The sequence below is a fragment of the Tachypleus tridentatus genome, chromosome 3 (genome assembly GCF_004210375.1).
Source record: "Tachypleus tridentatus isolate NWPU-2018 chromosome 3, ASM421037v1, whole genome shotgun sequence".
NCBI lineage: Eukaryota > Metazoa > Arthropoda > Merostomata > Xiphosura > Limulidae > Tachypleus > Tachypleus tridentatus.
Window position 1 is genome coordinate 51,918,583 of NC_134827.1, and position 27,114 is coordinate 51,945,696.

Below are 27,114 nucleotides of genomic sequence, written 5' to 3' on the forward strand. Positions count from 1 at the left end.
AAAAGAACCAGAAATTATTCCCATTCCTAAAGTAAAAGAAACTGAAGAAATAATTGCAATTACTAAGGAGGAAGAAATTTCAAGAAAAATAACTATTTCAAAAGATGTTAGGAGGTTGAAGAAGAAAAACCAAAATAATCCTTCCTCTGAAGAAGGAAAATAACAGAAATAACACCTATTCCTAAAGAAGAAAAATGAAAAAATAGTTCTTGTTGCTGGAAGCTGAAAACTAGAGATTATTCTCATTCCTCAAGAGAGAAGAACCTGAAAAAGTTCCTATCACTAAAGAAAAGAACCAGAAAAAGTAGTTCCTATCACTAAAGAAAAGAACCAGAAATTATTCCGTTCCTAAAGTAAAAGAAACTGAACAAATAATTGCAATTACTAAGGAGGAAGAAATTTCAAGAAAATAACTATTTCAAAGATGATAGGGAGTTGAAGAAAGAAAAACCAAAATAATGCCTTCCCTGAAGAAAGGAAAATAACAGAAATAACACCTATTCCTAAAGAAGAAAAGCCTGAAGAAATAGTTCTTGTTGCTGAAGCTGAGAAACCAGAGATTATTCCCATTCCTACAGAAGAGAAAGAACCTGAAAAAGAACTTCCTATCACTAAAGAAAAGAACCAGAAATTATTCCCTCTGCTGAGTAAAAGAAACTGAAGAAATAATTCAATTACTGAGGAGGAGGAAGTTTCAAGAATAATCACTATCTCAAAAGAAGTTGAGGAAGAAAAACCGGAAACATTCCATACTTTTCTCGAAAGGAAATACCAGAAATAACACCTATTCCTAAAGAGAAAGAGCCAGAAGAACGAGTTTTGTTGCTGAAGCTGAAAAACTAGAAATAATTCCCACTCCGAAAAAAAAGAAAGAACTTTTAGAAGAAGTTCCTGTTGCTAAAGGAAAAGAACCAGAAATTATTTCCATTCCTAAAGTAAAAAAAACTGAAGAAATAATTGCAATTACTAAGGAGGAAGAAATTTCAAGAAAAATAACTATTTCAAAGATGTTAGGGAGTTGAAGAAAAAAACCAAAAATAATCCTTCCCTGAAGAAAGGAAAATAACAGAAATAACACCTATTCCTAAAGAAGAAAAGCCTGAAGAAATAGTTCTTGTTGCTGGACTGAAAAACCAGAGATTATTCCCATTTCTAAAGAGAGAAAGAACCTGAAGAAAAGTTCCTATCACTAAAGAAAAAAGAACCAGAAATTATTCCCATTCCTAAAGTAAAACAAACTGAAGAAATAATTCAATTACTGAAGGAGGAAGTTTCAAGAATAATCACTATCTCAAAAGAGTTGAGGAAGAAAAACCAAAACATTCCTACTTCTCTCGAAAGGAAATACCAGAAATAACACCTATTCGAAGAGAAAGAGCCAGAAGAACAGGTTTTTTGTTGCTGAAGCTGAAAAACTAGAAATAATTCCCACTCGAAAGAAAGAAAAGAACTTTAGAAGAGTTCCTATTACTAAAGAAAAGAACCAGAAATTATTCCCATTCCTAAAGTAAAAGAAACTGAAGAAATAATTCAATTACTGAGGGAGGTGGAAGTTTCAAGAATAATCACTATCTCAAAGAGTTGAGGAAGAAAAACCAAAAACATTCCCTACTTCTCTCGAAAGGAAATACCAGAAATAACACCTATTCCGAAAGAGAAAAGCCAGAAGAACAGAGTTTTGTTGCTGAAGCTGAAAAACTAGAAATAATTCCCACTCCGAAGAAAGAAAGAACTTTTAGAAGAGTTCCTATTACTAAAGAAAAGAACCAGAAATTATTCCCATTCCTAAAGTAAAAGAAACTGAAGAAATAATTCAATTACTGAGGAGGAGGAAGTTTCAAGAATAATCACTATCTCAAAGAAGTTGAGGGAAGAAAAACCGGAAACATTCCTACTTCTCTCGAAAGGAAATACCAGAAATAACACCTATTCCTAAAGAGAAAAGCCAGAAGAACAGGTTTTGTTGCTGAAGCTGAAAACTAGAAATAATTCCCACTCCGAAAAAAAAGAAAGAACTTTTAAAAGAAATTCCTATCACTAAAGAAAAAGAACCAGAAATTATTCTCATTCCTAAAGTAAAAGAAACTGAAGAAATAATTGCAATTACTAAGGAGGAAGAAATTTCAAGAAAAATAACTATTTCAAAGATGTTAGGGAAGTTGAAGAAGAAAACCAAAATAATCCCTTCCCTGAAGAAGGAAAATAACAGAAATAACACCTATTCCTAAAGAAGAAAAGCCTGAAGAAATAGTTCTTGTTGCTGGAGCTGAAAAACCAGAGATTATTCCCATTCCTAAAGAAGAGAAAGAACCTGAAAAAGAAGTTCCTATCACTAAAGAAAAAGAACCAGAAATTATTCCCATTCCTAAAGTAAAAGAAACTGAAGAAATAATTGCAATTACTAAGGAGGAAGAAATTTCAAGAAAAATAACTATTTCAAAGATGTTAGGGAGGAAGAAGAAGAAAAACCAAAATAATCCCTTCCTCTGAAGAAAGGAAAATAACAGAAATAACACCTATTCCTAAAGAAGAAAAGCCTGAAAAAATAGTTCTTGTTGCTGAAGCTGAAAAACCAGAGATTATTCTCATTCCTCAAGAAGAGAAAGAACCTGAAAGAAGTTCCTATCACTAAAGAAAGAACCAGAAAAGTAGTTCCTATCACTAAAGAAAAGAACCAGAAATTATTCCCGTTCCTAAAGTAAAAGAAACTGAACAAATAATTGCAATTACTAAGGAGGAAGAAATTTCAAGAAAAATAACTATTTCAAAGATGATAGGGAGTTGAAAAGAAAAACCAAAATAATCCCTTCCTCTGAAGAAAGGAAAATAACAGAAATAACACCTATTCCTAAAGAAGAAAAAGCCTGAAAAATAGTTCTTGTTGCTGAAGCTGAAAAACAAGAGATTATTAACATTCTAAAGAGAAAGAACCTGAAAAAGAAGTTCCTATCACTAAAGAAAAGAACCAGAAATTATTCCCTCTGCTGAGTAAAGTAACTGAAGAAATAATTCCAATTACTGAGGAAGGAGGAAGTTTCAAAAATAATCACTGTCTCAAAAAAAGTTGAGGAAGAAAAACCGGAAACATTCCCTACCTCTCCCGAAAAGGAAGTACTAGAAATAACACCTACTCCTAAAGAGAAAGAGCCAGAAAAACGAGTTTTTGTTCCTAAAGCTGAAAAACCAGAAATAATTCCCACTCCTAAAGAAAAGAAAGAACTTTTAGAAAAACTTCCTATTACTAAAGAAAAAGAACCAGAAATTATTCCCATTCCTAAAGTAAAAGAAACTGAAGAAATAATTGCTATTACTAAGGAAGAAATTTCAAGAAAAATAACTATTTCAAAGATGTTAGGGAGTTGAAAAAAAAAAACCAAAAGTAATGCCTTCCCTTGAAGAAAGGAAAATAACAGAAATAACACCTATTCCTAAAGAAGAAGAGCCTGAAAAAATAGTTCTTGTTGCTGAAGCTGAAAAACCAGAGATTATTCTCATTCCTCAAGAAGAGAAAGAACCTGAAAAAGGAGTTCCTATCACTAAAGAAAAAGAACCAGAAAAAGAAGTTAATACCACTAAAGAAAAAGAACCAGAAATTATTCCCTCTGCTGAAGTAAAAGAAACTGAAGAAATAATTCCAATTACTGAGGGAGGAGAAAGTTTCAAGAATAATCACTATCTCAAAGAAGTTGAGGAAGAAAAACCGGAAACATTCCTACTTCTCTCGAAAGAAAATACCAGAAATAACACCTATTCCTAAAGAGAAAGAGCCAGAAGAACGAGTTTTTGTTCCTGAAGCTGAAAAACCAGAAATAATTCCCACTCCTAAAGAAAAGAAAGAACCTGAAAAAGGAGTTCCTATCACTAAAGAAAAAGAACCAGAAATTATTCCCATTCCTAAAGTAAAAGAAACTGAAGAAATAATTGCAATTACTAAGCAGGAAAGAAATTTCAAGAAAAATAACTATTTCGAAAGATGTTAGGGAAGTTGAAGAAGAAAAACGAAAAATAATCCCTTCCCCTGAAGAAAGCAAAATAACAGAAATAACACCTATTCCTAAAGAAGAAAAGCCTGAAGAAATAGTTCTTGTTGCTGAAGCTAAAAAACCAGAGATTATTCTCATTCCTAAAAAAGAGAAAGAACCTGAAAAAGGAGTTCCTATCACTAAAGAAAAAGAACCAGAAATTATTCCCTCTGCTGAAATAAAAGAAACTGAAAAAATAATTCCAATTACTAAGGAGGAGGAAGTTTCAAGAATAATCACTATCTCAAAAGAAGTTCAGGAAGAAAAACCGGAAACATTCCCTACCTCTCTCGAAAAGAAAATACCAGAATTAACACCTATTCCAAAAGAGAAAGAGCCAGAAGAACGAGTTTTTGTTCCTGAAGCTGAAAAACCAGAAATAATTCCCACTCCTAAAGAAAAGAAAGAATTTTTAGAAGAAGTTCCTATTACTGAAAAAAAACAACCAGAAATTATTCCCATTCCTAAAGTAAAAGAAACTGAAGAAATAATTGCAATTACTAAGGAGGAAGAAATTTCAAGAAAAATAACTATTTCAAAAGATGTTAGGGAGTTGAAGAAGAAAAAAACCAAAATAATCCCTTCCCCTGAAGAAAGGAAAATAACAGAAATAACACCTATTCCGAAAGAAGAAAAGCCTGAAGAAATAGTTCTCTTTGCTGAAGCTGAAAAACCAGAGATTATTCCCATGCCTAAAGAAAAGAAAGAACCTGAAAAAGGAGTTCCTATCACTAAAGAAAAGAACCAGAAAAAGGAGTTAATACCACTAAAGAAAAACAACCAGAAATTATTCCCATTCCTAAAGTAAAAGAAACTGAAGAAATAATTGCAATTACTAAGGAGAAAGAAATTTCAAGAAAAATAACTATTTCGAAAGATGTTAAGGAAGTTGAAGAAGAAAAACCAAAAATAATCCCTTCCCCTGAAGAAAGGAAAATAACAGAAATAACACCTATTCCTAAAGAAGAAAAGCCTGAAGAAATAGTTCTTGTTGCTGAAGCTGAAAAACCAGAGATTATTCCCATTCCTAAAGAAGAGAAAGAACCAGAAAAAGAAGTTCCTATCACTAAAGAAAAAGAACCAGAAATTATTCCCATTCCTAAAGTAAAAGAAACTGAAGAAATAAGTGCAATTACTAAGGAAGAAGAAATTTCAAGAAAAATAACTATTTCAAAAGATGTTAGGGAGGTTGAAGAAGACAAACCAAAAATAATCCCTTCCCCTAAGAAAATGAAAATAACAGAAATAACACCTATTCCTAAAGAAGAAAAGCCTGAAGAAATAGTTCTTGTTGCTGAAGCTGAAAAACCAGAGATTATTCCCATTCCTCAAGAGAGAAAAAACCTGAAAAACAAGTTCCTATCACTAAAGAAAAAGAACCAGAAATTATTCCCATTCCTAAAGTAAAAGAAACTGAAGAAATAATTGCAATTACTAAGGAGAAAGAAATTTCAAGAAAAATAACTATTTCAAAGATGTTAGGGAAGTTGAAGAAGAAAAACCCAAAATAATCCCTTCCCCTGAAGAAAGGAAAATAACAGAAATAACACCTATTCCTAAAGAAGAAAAGCCTGAAGAAATAGTTCTTGTTGCTGAAGCTGAAAACCAGAGATTATTCCCATTTCTAAAAGAGAAAGAACCTAAAAAAGAGTTCCTATCACTAAAGAAAAGAACCAGAAATTATTCCCTCTGCTGAGTAAAAGAAACTGAAGAAATAATTCAATTACTGAGGAGGAGGAAGTTTCAGGAATAATCACTATCTCAAAGAAGTTGAGGAAGAAAAACCGGAAACATTCCCCACTTCTTTCAAAAAGGAAATACCAGAAATAAAACCTATTCCTAAAGAGAAAGAGCCAGAAGAACAGATGTTTGTTGCTGAAGCTGAAAAACTAGAAATAATTCCCACTCGAAAGAAAGAAAGAACTTTTAGAAGAGTTCGTGTTGCTAAGAAAAAAGAACCAGAAATTATTCCCATTCCTAAAGTAAAAGAAACTGAAAAAAATAATTGCAATTACTAAGGAGAAAGAAATTTCAAGAAAAATAACTATTTCGAAGATGTTAGGGAAGTTGAAGAAGAAAAACCAAAATAATCCTTCCCTGAAGAAAGGAAAATAACAGAAATAACACCTATTCCTAAAGAGAAAAGCCTGAAGAAATAGTTCTTGTTGCTGAAGCTGAAAAACCAGAGATTTTTCCCATTCCTAAAGAAGAGAAAGAACCTGAAAAAGGAGTTCCTATCACTAAAGAAAAAGAACCAGAAATTATTCCCATTCCTAAAGTAAAAGAAACTGAAGAAATAATTGCAATTACTAAGGAGGAAGAAATTTCAAGAAAAATAACTATTTCAAAAGATGTTAGGGGGGTTGAAGAAGAAAAACCAAAAATAATCCCTTCCCCTGAAGAAAGGAAAATAACAGAAATAACACCTATTCCTAAAGAAGAAAAGCCTGAAGAAAGAGTTCTTGTTGCTGAAGCTGAAAAACCAGAGATTATTCCCATTCCTAAAAAAGAGAAAGAACCTGAAAAAGAAGTTCCTATCAGTAAAGAAAAAGAACCAGGAAATATTCCCTCTGCTGAAGTAAAAGAAACAGAAGAAATAATTCCAATTACTGAGGAGGAGGAAGTTTCAAGAATAATCACTATCTCAAAAGAAGTTGAGGAAGAAAAACAGGAAACATTCCCTACTTCTCTCGAAAGGAAATACCAGAAATAACACCTATTCCTAAAGAGAAAGAGCCAGAAGAACAGGTTTTGTTGCTAAAGCTGACAAACTAGAAATAATTCCCACTCCGAAAGAAAAGAAAGAACTTTTAGAAGAAGTTCCTATTACTAAAGAAAAAGAACCAGAAATTATTCCCATTCCTAAAGTAAAAGAAAGTGAAGAAATAATTGCAATTACTAAGGAGGAAGAAATTTCAAGAAAAATAACTATTTCAAAAGATGTTAGGGAGGTTGAAGAAGAAAAACCAAAAATAATCCCTTCCCCTGAAGAAAGGAAAATAACAGAAATAACACCTATTCCTAAGGAAGAAAAGCCTGAAGAAATAGTTCTTGTTGCTGAAGCTGAAAAACCAGAGATTATTCCCATTCCTACAGAAGAGAAAGAACCTGAAAAAGAACTTCCTATCACTAAAGAAAAAGAACCAGAAAAAGAAGTTCCTATCACTAAAGAAAAGAACCAGAAATTATTCCCATTCCTAAAGTAAAAGAAACTGAAGAAATAATTGCAATTACTAAGGAGGAAGAAATTTCAAGAAAAATAACTATTTCAAAGATGTTAGGGAGGTTGAAGAAGAAAAACCAAAATAATCCCTTCCCTGAAGAAGGAAAATAACAGAAATAACACCTATTCCTAAAGAAGAAAAGGATGAAGAAATAGTTCTTGTTGCTGAAGCTGAAAAACCAGAGATTATTCTCATTCCTAAAAAAGAGAAACAACCTGAAAAAGAAGTTCCTATCACTAAAGAAAAAGAACCAGAAATTATTCCCATTCCTAAAGTAAAAGAAACTGAAGAGATAATTGCAATTTTTAAGGAGGAAGAAATTTCAAGAAAAATAACTATTTCAAAAGATGTTAAGGAAGTTGAAGAAGAAAAACCAAAAATAATCCCTTCCCCTGAAGAAAGCAAAATAACAGAAATAACACCTATTCCTAAAGAAGAAAAGCCTGAAGAAATAATTCTTGTTTCTGAAGCTGAAAAACCAGAGATTATTCTCATTCCTAAAAAAGAGAAAGAACCTGAAAAAGAAGTTCCTATCACTAAAGAAAAAGAACCAGAAATTATTCCCTCTGCTGAAGTAAAAGAAACTGAAGAAATAATTCAATTACTAAGGAGGAGGAAGTTTCAAGAATAATCACTATCTCAAAGAGTTGAGGAAGAAAAACCGGAAACATTCCCTACCTCTCTCGAAAGGAAATACCAGAAATAACACCTATTCCTAAAGAGAAAGAGCCAGAAGAACAGGTTTTGTTGCTGAAGCTGAAAAACTAGAAATAATTCCACTCGAAAGAAAAGAAAGAACTTTAGAAGAAGTTCCTATTACTAAAGAAAAGAACCAGAAATTATTCCCATTCCTAAAGTAAAAGAAACTGAAGAAATAATTGCAATTACTAAGGAGGAAGAAATTTCAAGAAAAATAACTATTTCAAAGATGTTAGGGAGGTTGAAGAAGAAAAACCAAAATAATCCCTTCCCTGAAGAAAGGAAAATAACAGAAATAACACCTATTCCTAAAGAAGAAAAGCCTGAAGAAATAGTTCTTGTTGCTGAAGCTGAAAAACCAGAGATTATTCCCATTCCTACAGTAAAAGAGAAAGAACCTGAAAAGAACTTCCTATCACTAAAGAAAAAGAACCAGAAAAAGAAGTTCCTATCACTAAAGAAAAAGAACCAGAAGAGGAAGTTCCTATCACTAAAGAAAAAGAACCAGAAATTATTCTCATTCCTAAAGTAAAAGAAACTGAAGAAATAATTGCAATTACTAAGGAGGAAGAAATTTCAAGAAAAATAACTATTTCAAAAGATGTTAGGGAGGTTGAAGAAGAAAAACCAAAAATAATCCCTTCCCCTGAAGAAAGGAAAATAACAGAAATAACACCTATTCCTAAAGAAGAAAAGGATGAAGAAATAGTTCTTGTTGCTGAAGCTGGAAAACCAGAGATTATTCTCATTCCTAAAAAAGAGAAACAACCTGAAAAAGAAGTTCCTATCACTAAAGAAAAAGAACCAGAAATTATTCCCATTCCTAAAGTAAAAGAAACTGAAGAGATAATTGCAATTTTTAAGGAGGAAGAAATTTCAAGAAAAATAACTATTTCAAAGATGTTAGGAAGTTGAAGAAGAAAAACCAAAATAATCCCTTCCCTGAAGAAAGCAAAATAACAGAAATAACACCTATTCCTAAAGAAGAAAAGCCTGAAGAAATAATTCTTGTTTCTGAAGCTGAAAAACCAGAGATTATTCTCATTCCTAAAAAAGAGAAAGAACCTGAAAAAGAAGTTCCTATCACTAAAGAAAAAGAACCAGAAATTATTCCCTCTGCTGAAGTAAAAGAAACTGAAGAAATAATTCAATTACTAAGGAGGAGGAAGTTTCAAGAATAATCACTATCTCAAAGAGTTCAGGAAGTTGAAAAGAAAAACATTCCCTACCTCTCGAAGAAGGAAATACCAGAAATAACACCTATTCCTAAAGAGAAAGAGCCAGAAGAACAGAGTTTTTGTTGCTGAAGCTGAAAACCAGAAATAATTCCCATCACTAAAGAAAGAAAGAACTTTTAGAAGAGTTCCTATCACTAAAGAAAAGAACCAGAAATTATTCCCATTCCTAAAGTAAAAGAAACTGAAGAAATAATTGCAATTACTAAGGAGGAAGAAATTTCAAGAAAAATAACTATTTCAAAAGATGTTAGGGAGGTTGAAGAAGAAAAACCAAAAATAATGCCTTCCCCTGAAGAAAGGAAAATAACAGAAATAACACCTATTCCTAAAGAAGAAAAGCCTGAAGAAATAGTTCTTGTTGCTGAAGCTGAGAAACCAGAGATTATTCCCATTCCTACAGAAGAGAAAGAACCTGAAAAAGAACTTCCTATCACTAAAGAAAAGAACCAGAAATTATTCCCTCTGCTGAGTAAAAGAAACTGAAGAAATAATTCAATTACTGAGGGAGGAGGAAGTTTCAAGAATAATCACTATCTCAAAAGGAGTTGAGGAAGAAAAACCGGAAACATTCCATACTTTTCTCGAAAAGGAAATACCAGAAATAACACCTATTCCGAAAGAGAAAGAGCCAGAAGAACGAGTTTTTGTTGCTGAAGCTGAAAAACTAGAAATAATTCCCACTGCGAAAAAAAAGAAAGAACTTTTAGAAGAAGTTCCTGTTGCTAAAGGAAAAGAACCAGAAATTATTTCCATTCCTAAAGTAAAAGAAACTGAAGAAATAATTGCAATTACTAAGGAGGAAGAAATTTCAAGAAAAATAACTATTTCAAAAGATGTTAGGGAAGTTGAAGAAGAAAAACCAAAAATAATCCCTTCCCCTGAAGAAAGGAAAATAACAGAAATAACACCTATTCCTAAAGAAGAAAAGCCTGAAGAAATAGTTCTTGTTGCTGGAGCTGAAAAACCAGAGATTATTCCCATTTCTAAAGAAGAGAAAGAACCTGAAAAAGAAGTTCCTATCACTAAAGAAAAAGAACCAGAAATTATTCCCATTCCTAAAGTAAAACAAACTGAAGAAATAATTCCAATTACTGAAGAGGAGGAAGTTTCAAGAATAATCACTATCTCAAAAGAAGTTGAGGAAGAAAAACCGGAAACATTCCCTACTTCTCTCGAAAAGGAAATACCAGAAATAACAGCTATTCCGAAAGAGAAAGAGCCAGAAGAACGAGTTTTTGTTGCTGAAGCTGAAAAACTAGAAATAATTCCCACTCCGAAAGAAAAGAAAGAACTTTTAGAAGAAGTTCCTATTACTAAAGAAAAAGAACCAGAAATTATTCCCATTCCTAAAGTAAAAGAAACTGAAGAAATAATTCCAATTACTGAGGAGGTGGAAGTTTCAAGAATAATCACTATCTCAAAAGAAGTTGAGGAAGAAAAACCAGAAACATTCCCTACTTCTCTCGAAAAGGAAATACCAGAAATAACACCTATTCCTAAAGAGAAAGAGCCAGAAGAACGAGTTTTTGTTGCTGAAGCTGAAAAACTAGAAATAATTCCCACTCCGAAAAAAAAGAAAGAACTTTTAAAAGAAATTCCTATCACTAAAGAAAAAGAACCAGAAATTATTCTCATTCCTAAAGTAAAAGAAACTGAAGAAATAATTGCAATTACTAAGGAGGAAGAAATTTCAAGAAAAATAACTATTTCAAAAGATGTTAGGGAAGTTGAAGAAGAAAAACCAAAAATAATCCCTTCCCCTGAAGAAAGGAAAATAACAGAAATAACACCTATTCCTAAAGAAGAAAAGCCTGAAGAAATAGTTCTTGTTGCTGAAGCTGAAAAACCAGAGATTATTCCCATTCCTAAAGAAGAGAAAGAACCTGAAAAAGAAGTTCCTATCACTAAAGAAAAAGAACCAGAAATTATTCCCATTCCTAAAGTAAAAGAAACTGAAGAAATAATTGCAATTACTAAGGAGGAAGAAATTTCAAGAAAAATAACTATTTCAAAAGATGTTAGGGAGGTTGAAGAAGAAAAACCAAAAATAATGCCTTCCTCTGAAGAAAGGAAAATAACAGAAATAACACCTATTCCTAAAGAAGAAAAGCCTGAAGAAATAGTTCTTGTTGCTGAAGCTGAAAACCAGAGATTATTCCCATTCCTAAAGAAGAGAAAGAACCTGAAAAGAAGTTCCTATCACTAAAGAAAAGAACCAGAAATTATTCCCTCTGCTGAAGTAAAAGAAACTGAAGAAATAATTCCAATTACTGAGGAGGAGGAAGTTTCAAGAATAATCACTATCTCAAAAGAGTTGAGGAAGAAAAACCGGAAACATTCCCTACTTCTCTCGAAAGGAAATACCAGAAATAACACCTATTCCTAAAGAGAAAGAGCCAGAAGAACAGAGTTTTGTTGCTGAAGCTGAAAACTAGAAATAATTCCCACTCTAAAGAAAGAAAGAACTTTTAGAAAAGTTCCTATTACTAAAGAAAAGAACCAGAAATTATTCCCATTCCTAAAGTAAAAGAAACTGAAGAAATAATTGCAATTACTAAGGAGGAAGAAATTTCAAGAAAAATAACTATTTCAAAGATGTTAGGGAAGTTGAAGAAGAAAAACCAAAAATAATCCCTTCCCTGAAGAAAGGAAAATAACAGAAATAACACCTATTCCTAAAGAAGAAAAGCCTGAAGAAATAGTTCTTGTTGCTGAAGCTGAAAAACCAGAGATTATTCCCATTCCTAAAGAAGAGAAAGAACCTCAAAAAGAAGTTCCTATCACTAAAGAAAAAGAACCAGAAATTATTCCCTCTGCTGAAGTAAAAGAAACTGAAGAAATAATTCAATTACTGAGGGGAGGAAGTTTCAAGAATAATCACTATCTCAAAGAAGTTGAGGAAGAAAAACCGGAAACATTACCTACTTCTCTCGAAAGGAAATACCAGAAATAACACCTATTCCTAAAGAGAAAGAGCCAGAAGAACGAGTTTTTGTTCCTGAAGCTGAAAAACTAGAAATTATTCCCATTCCTAAAGAAAAAGAAACTGAAGAAATAATTGCAATTACTAAGGAGGAAGAAATTTCAAAAAAAATTACTATTTCAAAAGATGTTAGGGAAGTTGAAGAAGAAAAACCAAAAATAATTCCTTCCCCTGAAGAAAGGAAAATAACAGAAATAACACCTATTCCTAAAGAAGAAAAGCCTGAAGAAATAGTTCTTGTTGCTGAAGCTGAAAACCAGAGATTATTCCCATTCCTAAAAAGAGAAAGAACCTGAAAAGAAGTTCCTATCACTAAAGAAAAGAACCAGAAATTATTCCCTCTGCTGAAATAAAAGAAACTGAAGAAATAATTCCAATTACTAAGGAGGAGGAAGTTTCAAGAATAATCACTATCTCAAAAAAATTCAGGAAGAAAAACCGGAAACATTCCTACCTCTCTCGAAAAGGAAATACCAGAAATAACACCTATTCCTAAAGAGAAAGAGCCAGAAGAACAGAGTTTTGTTGCTGAAGCTGAAAACCAGAAATAATTCCCACTCCGAAAGAAAAGAAAGAACTTTTAGAAGAAGTTCCTATCACTAAAGAAAAGAACCAGAAATTATTCTCATTCCTAAAGTAAAAGAAACTGAAGAAATAATTGCAATTACTAAGGAGGAAGAAATTTCAAGAAAAATAACTATTTCAAAGATGTTAGGGAGTTGAAGAAGAAAAACCAAAATAATCCCTTCCCTGAAGAAAGGAAAATAACAGAAATAACACCTATTCCTAAAGAAAAAAAGCCTGAAGAAATAGTTCTTGTTGCTGGAGCTGAAAACCAGAGATTATTCCCATTCATAAAGAAGAGAAAGAACCTGAAAAAAAGTTCCTATCACTAAAGAAAAGAACCAGAAATTATTCCCATTCCTAAAGTAAAAGAAACTGAAGAAATAATTGCAATTACTAAGGAGGAAGAAATTTCAAGAAAATAACTATTTCAAAAGATGTTAGGGAGGTTGAAGAAGAAAAACCAAAATAATGCCTTCCTCTGAAGAAAGGAAAATAACAGAAATAACACCTATTCCTAAAGAAGAAAAGCCTGAAGAAATAGTTCTTGTTGCTGAAGCTGAAAAACCAGAGATTATTCCCATTCCTAAAGAAGAGAAAGAACCAGAAATTATTCCCATTCCTAAAGTAAAACAAACTGAAGAAATAATTCCAATTACTGAAGAGGAGGAAGTTTCAAGAATAATCACTATCTCAAAAGAAGTTGAGGAAGAAAAACCGGAAACACTCCCTACTTCTCTCGAAAAGGAAATTCCAGAAATAACACCTATTCCTAAAGAGAAAGAGCCAGAAGAACGAGTTTTTGTTCCTGAAGCTGAAAAACTAGAAATTATTCCCATTCCTAAAGAAAAAGAAACTAAAGAATTAATTGCTATTACTAAGGAGGAAGAAATTTCAAGAAAAATAACTATTTCAAAAGATGTTAGGGAAGTTGAAGAAGAAAAACCAAAAATAATTCCTTCCCTTGAAGAAAGGAAAATAACAGAAATAACACCTATTCCTAAAGAAGAAAAGCCTGAAGAAATAGTTCTTGTTGCTGAAGCTGAAAAACCAGAGATTATTCCCATTCCTAAAGAAGAGAAAAAACCTGAAAAAGAAGTTCCTATCACTAAAGAAAAAGAAGCAGAAATTATTCCCTCTGCTGAAGTAAAAGAAACTGAAGAAATAATTCCAATTACTGAGAAGGAGGATGTTTCAAGAATAATCACTATCTCAAAAGAAGTTGAGGAAGAAAAACCGGAAACATTCCCTACTTCTCTCGAAAAGGAAATACCAGAAATAACACCTATTCCTAAAGAGAAAAAGCCAGAAAAACGAGTTTTTGGTGCTGAAGCTGAAAAACTAGAAATAATTCCCACTCCGAAAGAAAAGAAAGAACTTTTAGAAGAAGTTCCTGTTGCTAAAAAAAAAGAACCAGAAATTATTCCCATTCCTAAAGTAAAAGAAACTGAAGAAATAATTGCAATTACTAAGGAGGAAGAAATTTCAAGAAAAATAACTATTTCGAAAGATGTTAGAAAAGTTGAAGAAGAAAAACCAAAAATAATCCCTTCCCCTGAAGAAAGGAAAATAACAGAAATAACACCTATTCCTAAAGAAGAAAAGACTGAAGAAATAGTTCTTGTTGCTGAAGCTGAAAAACCAGAGATTATTCCCATTCCTAAAGAAGATAAAGAACCTGAAAAAGAAGTTCCTATCACTAAAGAAAAAGAACCAGAAATTATTCCCATTCCTGAAGTAAAAGAAACTGAAGAAATAATTGCAATTACTAAGGAGGAAGAAATTTCAAGAAAAATATCTATTTCAAAGATGTTAGGGAGGATGAAGAAGAAAACCAAAAATAATACCTTCCCTGAAGAAAGGAAAATAACAGAAATAACACCTATTCCTAAAGAAGAAAAGCCTGAAGAAATAGTTTTTCTTGCTGAAGCTGAAAAACCAGAGATTATTCTCATTCCTAAAAAAGAGAAGAACCTGAAAAGAAGTTCCTATCACTAAAGAAAAGAACCAGAAATTATTCCCATTCCTAAAGTAAAAGAAACTGAAGAAATAATTCAATTACTGAGGAGGAGGAAGTTTCAAGAATAATCACTATCTCAAAAAGAAGTTGAGGAAGAAAAACCGGAAACATTCCCTACCTTCTCTCGAAAAGGAAAATACCAGAAATAACACCTATTCCTAAAAAAGAAAGAGCCAGAAGAACGAGTTTTTGTTGCTGAAGCTGAAAAACCAGAAATCATTCCCACTCCTAAAGAAAAGAAAGAGAACTTAAAAGAAGTTCCTATCACTAAAGAAAAGAACCAGAAATTATTCTCATTCCTAAAGTAAAAGAAACTGAAGAAATAATTGCAATTACTAAGGAGGAAGAAATTTCAAGAAAAATAACTATTTCAAAGATGTTAGGGAAGTTAAAGAAGAAAAACCAAAATAATCCCTTCCCTGAAGAAAGGAAAATAACAGAAATAACACCTATTCCTAAAGAAGAAAAGCCTGAAGAAATAGTTCTTGTTGCTGAAGCTGAAAACCAGAGATTATTCCCATTCCTAAAGAAGAGAAAGAACCTGAAAAGAAGTTCCTATCACTAAAGAAAAGAACCAGAAATTATTCCCTCTGCTGAAGTAAAAGAAACTGAAGAAATAATTCAATTACTGAGGAGGAGGAAGTTTCAAGAATAATCACTATCTCAAAAAAAGTGGAGGAAGAAAAACCGGAAACATTCCTACTTCTCTCGAAAGGAAATACCAGAAATAACACCTATTCCTAAAAGAAAGAGCCAGAAGAACGAGTTTTTGTTGCTGAAGCTGAAAACTAGAAATAATTCCCACTCAGAAAGAAAAGAAAGAACTTTTAGAAGAAGTTCCTATCACTAAAGAAAAGAACCAGAAATTATTCCCATTCCTAAAGTAAAAGAAACTGAAGAAATAATTGCAATTACTAAGGAGGAAGAAATTTCAAGAAAAATAACTATTTCAAAGATGTTAGAGAAGTTGAAGAAGAAAAACCAAAATAATCCCTTCCCTGAAGAAAGGAAAATAACAGAAATAACACCTATTCCTAAAGAAGAAAAGCCTGAAGAAATAGTTCTTGTTGCTGAAGCTGAAAAACCAGAGATTATTCCCATTCCTAAAGAAGAGAAAGAACCTGAAAAAGAAGTTCCTATCACTAAAGAAAAGAACCAGAAATTATTCCCATTTCTAAAGTAAAAGAAACTGAAGAAATAATTGCAATTACTAAGGAGGAAGAAATTTCAAGAAAAATAACTATTTCAAAAGATGTTAGGGAGGTTGAAGAAGAAAAACCAAAAATAATCCCTTCCCCTGAAGAAAGGAAAATAACAGAAATAACACCTATTCCTAAAGAAGAAAAGCCTGAAGAAATAGTTCTTGTTGCTGAAGCTGAAAAACCAGAGATTATTCCCATTCCTAAAGAAGAGAAAGAACCTGAAAAAAAGTTCCTATCACTAAAGAAAAGAACCAGAAATTATTCCCATTCCTAAAGTAAAAGAAACTGAAGAAATAATTCAATTACTGAGGAAGGAGGAAGTTTCAAGAATAATCACTATCTCAAAAGAGTTGAGGAAGAAAACCGGAAACATTCCTACTTCTCTCGATAAAGGAAATACCAGAAATAACACCTATTCCTAAAGAGAAAGAGCCACTAAAGAAAGAGTTTTGTTGCTGAAGCTGAAAAACTAGAAATTATTCCCATTCCTAAAGAAAAGAAACTGAAGAAATAATTGCAATTACTAAGGAGGAAGAAATTTCAAAAAAAATAACTATTTCAAAGATGTTAGGGAAGTTGAAGAAGAAAAACCAAAAATAATTCCTTCCCCTGAAGAAAGGAAAATAACAGAAATAACACCTATTCCTAAAGAAGAAAAGCCTGAAGAAATAGTTCTTGTTGCTGGAGCTGAAAAACCAGAGATTATTCCCATTCCTAAAAAGAAAGAACCTGAAAAGAAGTTCCTATCACTAAAGAAAAGAACCAGAAATTATTCCCTCTGCTGAAGTAAAAGAAACTGAAGAAATAATTCAATTACTAAGGAGGAGGAAGTTTCAAGAATAATCACTATCTCAAAAAAAGTTGAGGAAGAAAAACCAGGAAACATTCCCTACCTCTCTCGAAAAGGAAATACCAGAAATAACACCTATTCCTAGAGAGAAAGAGCCAGAAGAACGAGTTTTGTTGCTGAAGCTGAAAAACTAGAAATAATTCCCACTCCGAAAGAAAAGAAAGAACTTTAGAAGAAGTTCCTATCACTAAAGAAAAGAACCAGAAATTATTCCCATTCCTAAAGTAAAAGAAACTGAAGAAATAATTGCAATTACTAAGGAGGAAGAAATTTCAAGAAAAATAACTATTTCAAAAGATGTTAGGGAAGTTGAAGAAGAAAACCAAAATAATCCCTTCCCTGAAGAAAGGAAAATAACAGAAATAACACCTATTCCTAAAGAAGAAAAGCCTGAAGAAATAGTTCTTGTTGCTGAAGCTGAAAAACCAGAGATTATTCCCATTCCTAAAGAGAGAAAGAACCTGAAAAGAAGTTCCTATCACTAAAGAAAAGAACCAGAAATTATTCCCTCTGCTAAAGTAAAAGAAACTGAAGAAATAATTCAATTACTGAGGAGGAGGAAGTTTCAAGAATAATCACTATCTCGAAAAAAAAGTGGAGGAAGAAAAACCAGAAACATTCCCTACTTCTCTCGAAAAGGAAATACCAGAAATAACACCTATTCCTAAAAAAGAAAGAGCCAGAAGAACGAGTTTTGTTGCTGAAGCTGAAAAACTAGAAATAATTCCCACTCCGAAAGAAAAGAAAGAACTTTAGAAGACATTCCTATCACTAAAGAATTCCTAAAAAGAACCAGAAATTATTCCCATTCCTAAAGTAAAAGAAACTGAAGAAATAATTGCAATTACTAAGGAGGAAGAAATTTCAAGAAAAATAACTATTTCAAAGATGTTAGAGGAGTTGAAGAAGAAAAACCAAAATAATCCCTTCCCTGAAGAAAGGAAAATAACAGAAATAACACCTATTCCTAAAGAAGAAAAGCCTGAAGAAATAGTTCTTGTTGCTGAAGCTGAAAAACCAGAGATTATTCCCATTCCTAAAGAAGAGAAAGAACCTGAAAAGAAGTTCCTATCACTAAAGAAAAGAACCAGAAATTATTCCCATTCCTAAAGTAAAAGAAACTGAAGAAATAATTGCAATTACTAAGGAGGAAGAAATTTCAAGAAAAATAACTATTTCAAAGATGTTAGGGAGGTTGAAGAAGAAAACCAAAATAATGCCTTCCCTGAAGAAAGGAAAATAACAGAAATAACACCTATTCCTAAAGAAGAAAAGCCTGAAGAAATAGTTCTTGTTGCTGAAGCTGAAAACCAGAGATTATTCCCATTCCTAAAGAAGAGAAAGAACCTGAAAAAGTTCCTATCACTAAAGAAAAGAACCAGAAATTATTCCCATTCCTAAAGTGAAAGAAACTGAAGAAATAATTCAATTACTGAGAAGGAGGAAGTTTCAAGAATAATCACTATCTCAAAGAAGTTGAGGAAGAAAAACCGGAAACATTACCTACTTCTCTCGAAAAGGAAATACCAGAAATAACACCTATTCCTAAAGAGAAAGAGCCAGAAGAACGAGTTTTTGTTGCTGAAGCTGAAAAACTAGAAATTATTCCCATTCCTAAAGAAAAAGAAACTGAAGAAATAATTGCAATTACTAAGGAGGAAGAAATTTCAAAAAAAATTACTATTTCAAAAGATGTTAGGGAAGTTGAAGAAGAAAAACCAAAAATAATTCCTTCCCCTGAAGAAAGGAAAATAACAGAAATAACACCTATTCCTAAAGAAGAAAAGCCTGAAGAAATAGTTCTTGTTGCTGGAGCTGAAAAACCAGAGATTATTCCCATTCCTAAAAAAGAGAAAGAACCTGAAAAAGAAGTTCCTATCACTAAAGAAAAAGAACAAGAAATTATTCCCTCTGCTGAAATAAAAGAAACTGAAGAAATAATTCCAATTACTAAGGAGGAGGAAGTTTCAAGAATAATCACTATCTCAAAAAAAATTCAGGAAGAAAAACCGGAAACATTCCCTACCTCTCTCGAAAAGGAAATACCAGAATTAACACCTATTCCTAGAGAGAAAGAGCCAGAAGAACGAGTTTTTGTTGCTGAAGCTGAAAAACTAGAAATAATTCCCACTCCGAAAGAAAAGAAAGAACTTTTAGAAGAAATTCCTATCACTAAAGAAAAAGAACCAGAAATTATTCTCATTCCTAAAGTAAAAGAAACTGAAGAAATAATTGCAATTACTAAGGAGGAAGAAATTTCAAGAAAAATAACTATTTCAAAAGATGTTAGGGAAGTTGAAGAAGAAAAACCAAAAATAATCCCTTCCCCTGAAGAAAGGAAAATAACAGAAATAACACCTATTCCTAAAGAAAAAAAGCCTGAAGAAATAGTTCTTGTTGCTGGAGCTGAAAAACCAGAGATTATTCCCATTCATAAAGAAGAGAAAGAACCTGAAAAAGGAGTTCCTATCACTAAAGAAAAAGAACAAGAAATTATTCCCATTCCTAAAGTAAAAGAAACTGAAGAAATAATTGCAATTACTAAGGAGGAAGAAATTTCAAGAAAAATAACTATTTCAAAAGATGTTAGGGAGGTTGAAGAAGAAAAACCAAAAATAATGCCTTCCTCTGAAGAAAGGAAAATAACAGAAATAACACCTATTCCTAAAGAAGAAAAGCCTGAAGAAATAGTTCTTGTTGCTGAAGCTGAAAAACCAGAGATTATTCCCATTCCTAAAGAAGAGAAAGAACCAGAAATTATTCCCATTCCTAAAGTAAAACAAACTGAAGAAATAATTCCAATTACTGAAGAGGAGGAAGTTTCAAGAATAATCACTATCTCAAAAGAAGTTGAGGAAGAAAAACCGGAAACACTCCCTACTTCTCTCGAAAAGGAAATTCCAGAAATAACACCTATTCCTAAAGAGAAAGAGCCAGAAGAACGAGTTTTTGTTCCTGAAGCTGAAAAACTAGAAATTATTCCCATTCCTAAAGAAAAAGAAACTAAAGAATTAATTGCTATTACTAAGGAGGAAGAAATTTCAAGAAAAATAACTATTTCAAAAGATGTTAGGGAAGTTGAAGAAGAAAAACCAAAAATAATTCCTTCCCTTGAAGAAAGGAAAATAACAGAAATAACACTTATTCCTAAAGAAGAAAAGCATGAAGAAATAGTTCTTGTTGCTGGAGCTGAAAAACCAGAGATTATTCCCATTCCTAAAGAAGAGAAAAAACCTGAAAAGAAGTTCCTATCACTAAAGAAAAGAAGCAGAAATTATTCCCTCTGCTGAAGTAAAAGAAACTGAAGAAATAATTCCAATTACTGAGAAGGAGGATGTTTCAAGAATAATCACTATCTCAAAAGAAGTTGAGGAAGAAAAACCGGAAACATTCCCTACTTCTCTCGAAAAGGAAATACCAGAAATAACACCTATTCCTAAAGAGAAAAAGCCAGAAAAACGAGTTTTTGGTGCTGAAGCTGAAAAACTAGAAATAATTCCCACTCCGAAAGAAAAGAAAGAACTTTTAGAAGAAGTTCCTGTTGCTAAAAAAAAAGAACCAGAAATTATTCCCATTCCTAAAGTAAAAGAAACTGAAGAAATAATTGCAATTACTAAGGAGGAAGAAATTTCAATAAAAATAACTATTTCGAAAGATGTTAGAAAAGTTGAAGAAGAAAAACCAAAAATAATCCCTTCCCCTGAAGAAAGGAAAATAACAGAAATAACACCTATTCCTAAAGAAGAAAAGACTGAAGAAATAGTTCTTGTTGCTGAAGCTGAAAAACCAGAGATTATTCCCATTCCTAAAGAAGATAAAGAACCTGAAAAAGAAGTTCCTATCACTAAAGAAAAAGAACCAGAAATTATTCCCATTCCTAAAGTAAAAGAAACTGAAGAAATAATTGCAATTACTAAGGAGGAAGAAATTTCAAGAAAAATATCTATTTCAAAAGATGTTAGGGAGGATGAAGAAGAAAAACCAAAAATAATACCTTCCCCTGAAGAAACGAAAATAACAGAAATAACACCTATTCCTAAAGAAGAAAAGCCTGAAGAAATAGTTTTTCTTGCTGAAGCTGAAAAACCAGAGATTATTCTCATTCCTAAAAAAGAGAAGCAACCTGAAAAAGAAGTTCCTATCACTAAAGAAAAAGAACCAGAAATTATTCCCATTCCTAAAGTAAAAGAAACTGAAGAAATAATTCCAATTACTGAGAAGGAGGAAGTTTCAAGAATAATCACTATCTCAAAAGAAGTTGAGGAAGAAAAACCGGAAACATTCCTTACTTCTCTCGAAAAGAAAATACCAGAAATAACACCTATTCCTAAAGAGAAAGAGCCAGAAGAACGAGTTTTTGTTGCTGAAGCTGAAAAACTAGAAATAATTCCCACTCCGAAAGAAAAGAAAGAACTTTTAGAAGAAGTTCCTATTACTAAAGAAAAAGAACCAGAAATTATTCCCATTCCTAAAGTAAAAGAAACTGAAGAAATAATTGCAATTACTAAAGAGGAGGAAGTCTCAAGAATAATCACTATCTCAAAGAAGTTCAGGAAAAAAAAAACCGGAAACATTCCCTACCTCTCTCGAAAAGGAAAACCAGAAATTAACACCTATTCCTAAAAAGAAAGAGCCAGAAGAACGAGTTTTTGTTGGTGAAGCTGAAAAACCAGAAATCATTCCCACTCCTAAAGAAAAGAAAGAACTTTTAAAAGAAATTCCTATCACTAAAGAAAAAGAACCAGAAATTATTCTCATTCCTAAAGTAAAAGAAACTGAAGAAATAATTGCAATTACTAAGGAGGAAGAAATTTCAAGAAAAATAACTATTTCAAAGATGTTAGGGAGTTGAAGAAGAAAACCAAAATAATCCCTTCCCTGAAGAAAGGAAAATAACAGAAATAACACCTATTCCTAAAGAAGAAAAGCCTGAAGAAATAGTTCTTGTTGCTGAAGCTGAAAAACCAGAGATTATTCCCATTGCTAAAGAAGAGAAAGAACCTGAAAAAGAAGTTCCTATCACTAAAGAAAAAGAACAAGAAATTATTCCCTCTGCTGAAATAAAAGAAACTGAAGAAATAATTCCAATTACTAAGGAGGAGGAAGTTTCAAGAATAATCACTATCTCAAAAAAAATTCAGGAAGAAAAACCGGAAACATTCCCTACCTCTCTCGAAAAGGAAATACCAGAAATAACACCTATTCCTAAAGAGAAAGAGCCACAAGAACGAGTTTTTGTTGCTGAAGCTGAAAAACTAGAAATTATTCCCATTCCTAAAGAAAAAGAAACTGAAGAAATAATTGCAATTACTAAGGAGGAAGAAATTTCAAAAAAAATTACTATTTCAAAAGATGTTAGGGAAGTTGAAGAAGAAAAACCAAAAATAATTCCTTCCCCTGAAGAAAGGAAAATAACAGAAATAACACCTATTCCTAAAGAAGAAAAGCCTGAAGAAATAGTTCTTGTTGCTGGAGCTGAAAAACCAGAGATTATTCCCATTCCTAAAAAAGAGAAAGAACCTGAAAAAGAAGTTCCTATCACTAAAGAAAAAGAACAAGAAATTATTCCCTCTGCTGAAATAAAAGAAACTGAAGAAATAATTCCAATTACTAAGGAGGAGGAAGTTTCAAGAATAATCACTATCTCAAAAAAAATTCAGGAAGAAAAACCGGAAACATTCCCTACCTCTCTCGAAAAGGAAATACCAGAATTATCACCTATTCCTAGAGAGAAAGAGCCAGAAGAACGAGTTTTTGTTGCTGAAGCTGAAAAACTAGAAATAATTCCCACTCCGAAAGAAAAGAAAGAACTTTTAGAAGAAATTCCTATCACTAAAGAAAAAGAACCAGAAATTATTCTCATTCCTAAAGTAAAAGAAACTGAAGAAATAATTGCAATTACTAAGGAGGAAGAAATTTCAAGAAAAATAACTATTTCAAAAGATGTTAGGGAAGTTGAAGAAGAAAAACCAAAAATAATCCCTTCCCCTGAAGAAAGGAAAATAACAGAAATAACACCTATTCCTAAAGAAAAAAAGCCTGAAGAAATAGTTCTTGTTGCTGGAGCTGAAAAACCAGAGATTATTCCCATTCATAAAGAAGAGAAAGAACCTGAAAAAGAAGTTCCTATCACTAAAGAAAAAGAACAAGAAATCATTCCCATTCCTAAAGTAAAAGAAACTGAAGAAATAATTGCAATTACTAAGGAGGAAGAAATTTCAAGAAAAATAACTATTTCAAAAGATGTTAGGGAGGTTGAAGAAGAAAAACCAAAAATAATGCCTTCCTCTGAAGAAAGGAAAATAACAGAAATAACACCTATTCCTAAAGAAGAAAAGCCTGAAGAAATAGTTCTTGTTGCTGAAGCTGAAAAACCAGAGATTATTCCCATTCCTAAAGAAGAGAAAGAACCAGAAATTATTCCCATTCCTAAAGTAAAACAAACTGAAGAAATAATTCCAATTACTGAAGAGGAGGAAGTTTCAAGAATAATCACTATCTCAAAAGAAGTTGAGGAAGAAAAACCGGAAACACTCCCTACTTCTCTCGAAAAGGAAATTCCAGAAATAACACCTATTCCTAAAGAGAAAGAGCCAGAAGAACGAGTTTTTGTTCCTGAAGCTGAAAAACTAGAAATTATTCCCATTCCTAAAGAAAAAGAAACTAAAGAATTAATTGCTATTACTAAGGAGGAAGAAATTTCAAGAAAAATAACTATTTCAAAGATGTTAGGAAGTTGAAGAAGAAAAACCAAAAATAATTCCTTCCCTTGAAGAAAGGAAAATAACAGAAATAACACTTATTCCTAAAGAAGAAAAGCATGAAGAAATAGTTCTTGTTGCTGGAGCTGAAAAACCAGAGATTATTCCCATTCCTAAAGAAGAGAAAAAACCTGAAAAAGAAGTTCCTATCACTAAAGAAAAAGAAGCAGAAATTATTCCCTCTGCTGAAGTAAAAGAAACTGAAGAAATAATTCCAATTACTGAGAAGGAGGATGTTTCAAGAATAATCACTATCTCAAAAGAAGTTGAGGAAGAAAAACCGGAAACATTCCCTACTTCTCTCGAAAAGGAAATACCAGAAATAACACCTATTCCTAAAGAGAAAAAGCCAGAAAAACGGTTTTGTTGCTGAAGCTGAAAACTAGAAATAATTCCCACCTCGAAAGAAAAGAAAGAACTTTTAGAAGAAGTTCCTGTTGCTAAAAAAAAAGAACCAGAAATTATTCCCATTCCTAAAGTAAAAGAAACTGAAGAAATAATTGCAATTACTAAGGAGGAAGAAATTTCAATAAAAATAACTATTTCGAAAGATGTTAGAAAAGTTGAAGAAGAAAAACCAAAAATAATCCCTTCCCCTGAAGAAAGGAAAATAACAGAAATAACACCTATTCCTAAAGAAGAAAAGACTGAAGAAATAGTTCTTGTTGCTGAAGCTGAAAAACCAGAGATTATTCCCATTCCTAAAGAAGATAAAGAACCTGAAAAAGAAGTTCCTATCACTAAAGAAAAAGAACCAGAAATTATTCCCATTCCTGAAGTAAAAGAAACTGAAGAAATAATTGCAATTACTAAGGAGGAAGAAATTTCAAGAAAAATATCTATTTCAAAAGATGTTAGGGAGGATGAAGAAGAAAAACCAAAAATAATACCTTCCCCTGAAGAAACGAAAATAACAGAAATAACACCTATTCCTAAAGAAGAAAAGCCTGAAGAAATAGTTTTTCTTGCTGAAGCTGAAAAACCAGAGATTATTCTCATTCCTAAAAAAGAGAAGCAACCTGAAAAAGAAGTTCCTATCACTAAAGAAAAAGAACCAGAAATTATTCCCATTCCTAAAGTAAAAGAAACTGAAGAAATAATTCCAATTACTGAGAAGGAGGAAGTTTCAAGAATAATCACTATCTCAAAAGAAGTTGAGGAAGAAAAACCGGAAACATTCCTTACTTCTCTCGAAAAGAAAATACCAGAAATAACACCTATTCCTAAAGAGAAAGAGCCACAAGAACGAGTTTTTGTTGCTGAAGCTGAAAAACTAGAAATAATTCCCACTCCGAAAGAAAAGAAAGAACTTTTAGCAGAAGTTCCTATTACTAAAGAAACAGAACCAGAAATGATTCCCATTCCTAAAGTAAAAGAAACTGAAGAAATAATTGCAATTACTAAAGAGGAGGAAGTCTCAAGAATAATCACTATCTCAAAAGAAGTTCAGGAAAAAAAACCGGAAACATTCCCTACCTCTCTCGAAAAGGAAAAACCAGAATTAACACCTATTCCTAAAAAGAAAGAGCCAGAAGAACGAGTTTTTGTTGGTGAAGCTGAAAAACCAGAAATCATTCCCACTCCTAAAGAAAAGAAAGAACTTTTAAAAGAAATTCCTATCACTAAAGAAAAAGAACCAGAAATTATTCTCATTCCTAAAGTAAAAGAAACTGAAGAAATAATTGCAATTACTAAGGAGGAAGAAATTTCAAGAAAAATAACTATTTCAAAAGATGTTAGGGAAGTTAAAGAAGAAAAACCAAAAATAATCCCTTCCCCTGAAGAAAGGAAAATAACAGAAAAAACACCTATTCCTAAAGAAGAAAAGCCTGAAGAAATAGTTCTTGTTGCTGAAGCTGAAAAACCAGAGATTATTCCCATTGCTAAAGAAGAGAAAGAACCTGAAAAAGAAGTTCCTATCACTAAAGAAAAAGAACCAGAAATTATTCCCTCTGCTGAAGTAAAAGAAACTGAAGAAATAATTCCAATTACTGAGGAGGAGGAAGTTTCAAGAATAATCACTATCTCAAAAAAAGTGGAGGAAGAAAAACCGGAAACATTCCCTACTTCTCTCGAAAAGGAAATACCAGAAATAACACCTATTCCTAAAAACAAAGAGCCAGAAGAACGAGTTTTTGTTGATGAAGCTGAAAAACTAGAAATAATTCCCACTCCGAAAGAAAAGAAAGAACTTTTAAAAGACATTACTATCACTAAAGAAAAAGAACCAGAAATTATTCCCATTCCTAAAGTAAAAGAAACTGAAGAAATAACTGCAATTACTAAGGAGGAAGAAATTTCAAGAAAAATAACTATTTCGAAAGATGTTAGAGAAGTTGAAGAAGAAAAACCAAAAATAATCCCTTCCCCTGAAGAAAGGAAAATAACAGAAATAACACCTATTCCTAAAGAAGAAAAGCCTGAAGAAATAGTTCTTGTTGCTGAAGCTGAAAAACCAGAGATTATTCCCATTCCTAAAGAAGAGAAAGAACCTGAAAAAGAAGTTCCTATCACTAAAGAAAAAGAACCAGAAATTATTCCCATTTCTAAAGTAAAAGAAACTGAAGAAATAATTGCAATTACTAAGGAGGAAGAAATTTCAAGAAAAATAACTATTTCAAAAGATGTTAGGGAGGTTGAAGAAGAAAAACCAAAAATAATGCCTTCCCCTGAAGAAAGGAAAATAACAGAAATAACACCTATTCCTAAAGAAGAAAAGCCTGAAGAAATAGTTCTTGTTGCTGAAGCTGAAAAACCAGAGATTATTCCCATTCCTAAAGAAGAGAAAGAACCTGAAAAAAAAGTTCCTATCACTAAAGAAAAAGAACTAGAAAGTATTCCCATTCCTAAAGTGAAAGAAACTGAAGAAATAATTCCAATTACTGAGAAGGAGGAAGTTTCAAGAATAATCACTATCTCAAAAGAAGTTGAGGAAGAAAAACCGGAAACATTCCCTACTTCTCTCGAAAAGGAAATACCAGAAATAACACCTATTCCTAAAGAGAAAGAGCCACAAGAACGAGTTTTTGTTGCTGAAGCTGAAAAACTAGAAATTATTCCCACTCCGAAAGAAAAGAAAGAACTTTTAGAAGACATTACTATCACTAAAGAAAAAGAACCAGAAATTATTCCCATTCCTAAAGTAAAAGAAACTGAAGAAATAACTGCAATTACTAAGGAGGAAGAAATTTCAAGAAAAATAACTATTTCGAAAGATGTTAGAGAAGTTGAAGAAGAAAAACCAAAAATAATCCCTTCCCCTGAAGAAAGGAAAATAACAGAAATAACACCTATTCCTAAAGAAGAAAAGCCTGAAGAAATAGTTCTTGTTGCTGAAGCTGAAAAACCAGAGATTATTCCCATTCCTAAAGAAGAGAAAGAACCTGAAAAAGAAGTTCCTATCACTAAAGAAAAAGAACCAGAAATTATTCCCATTTCTAAAGTAAAAGAAACTGAAGAAATAATTGCAATTACTAAGGAGGAAGAAATTTCAAGAAAAATAACTATTTCAAAAGATGTTAGGAGGTTGAAGAAGAAAACCAAAAATAATG

General features: G+C 32.1%; 1 protein-coding gene across 1 annotated transcript in view; it reads left to right on the forward strand.

Moving 5' to 3' along the window:
* LOC143245857 (uncharacterized) overlaps positions 1-27,114 on the forward strand; it is a 51,552-nt gene that overhangs the window by 7,763 nt on the left and 16,675 nt on the right. The window contains exons 3-7 of the mRNA XM_076492112.1: positions 4,097-4,566; positions 9,692-11,317; positions 13,916-14,125; positions 20,133-20,342; positions 23,976-27,077. Of these exons, the coding sequence (XP_076348227.1) occupies positions 4,097-4,566; positions 9,692-11,317; positions 13,916-14,125; positions 20,133-20,342; positions 23,976-27,077 (5,618 nt within the window). The remainder of the gene's footprint in view (positions 1-4,096; positions 4,567-9,691; positions 11,318-13,915; positions 14,126-20,132; positions 20,343-23,975; positions 27,078-27,114) is intronic.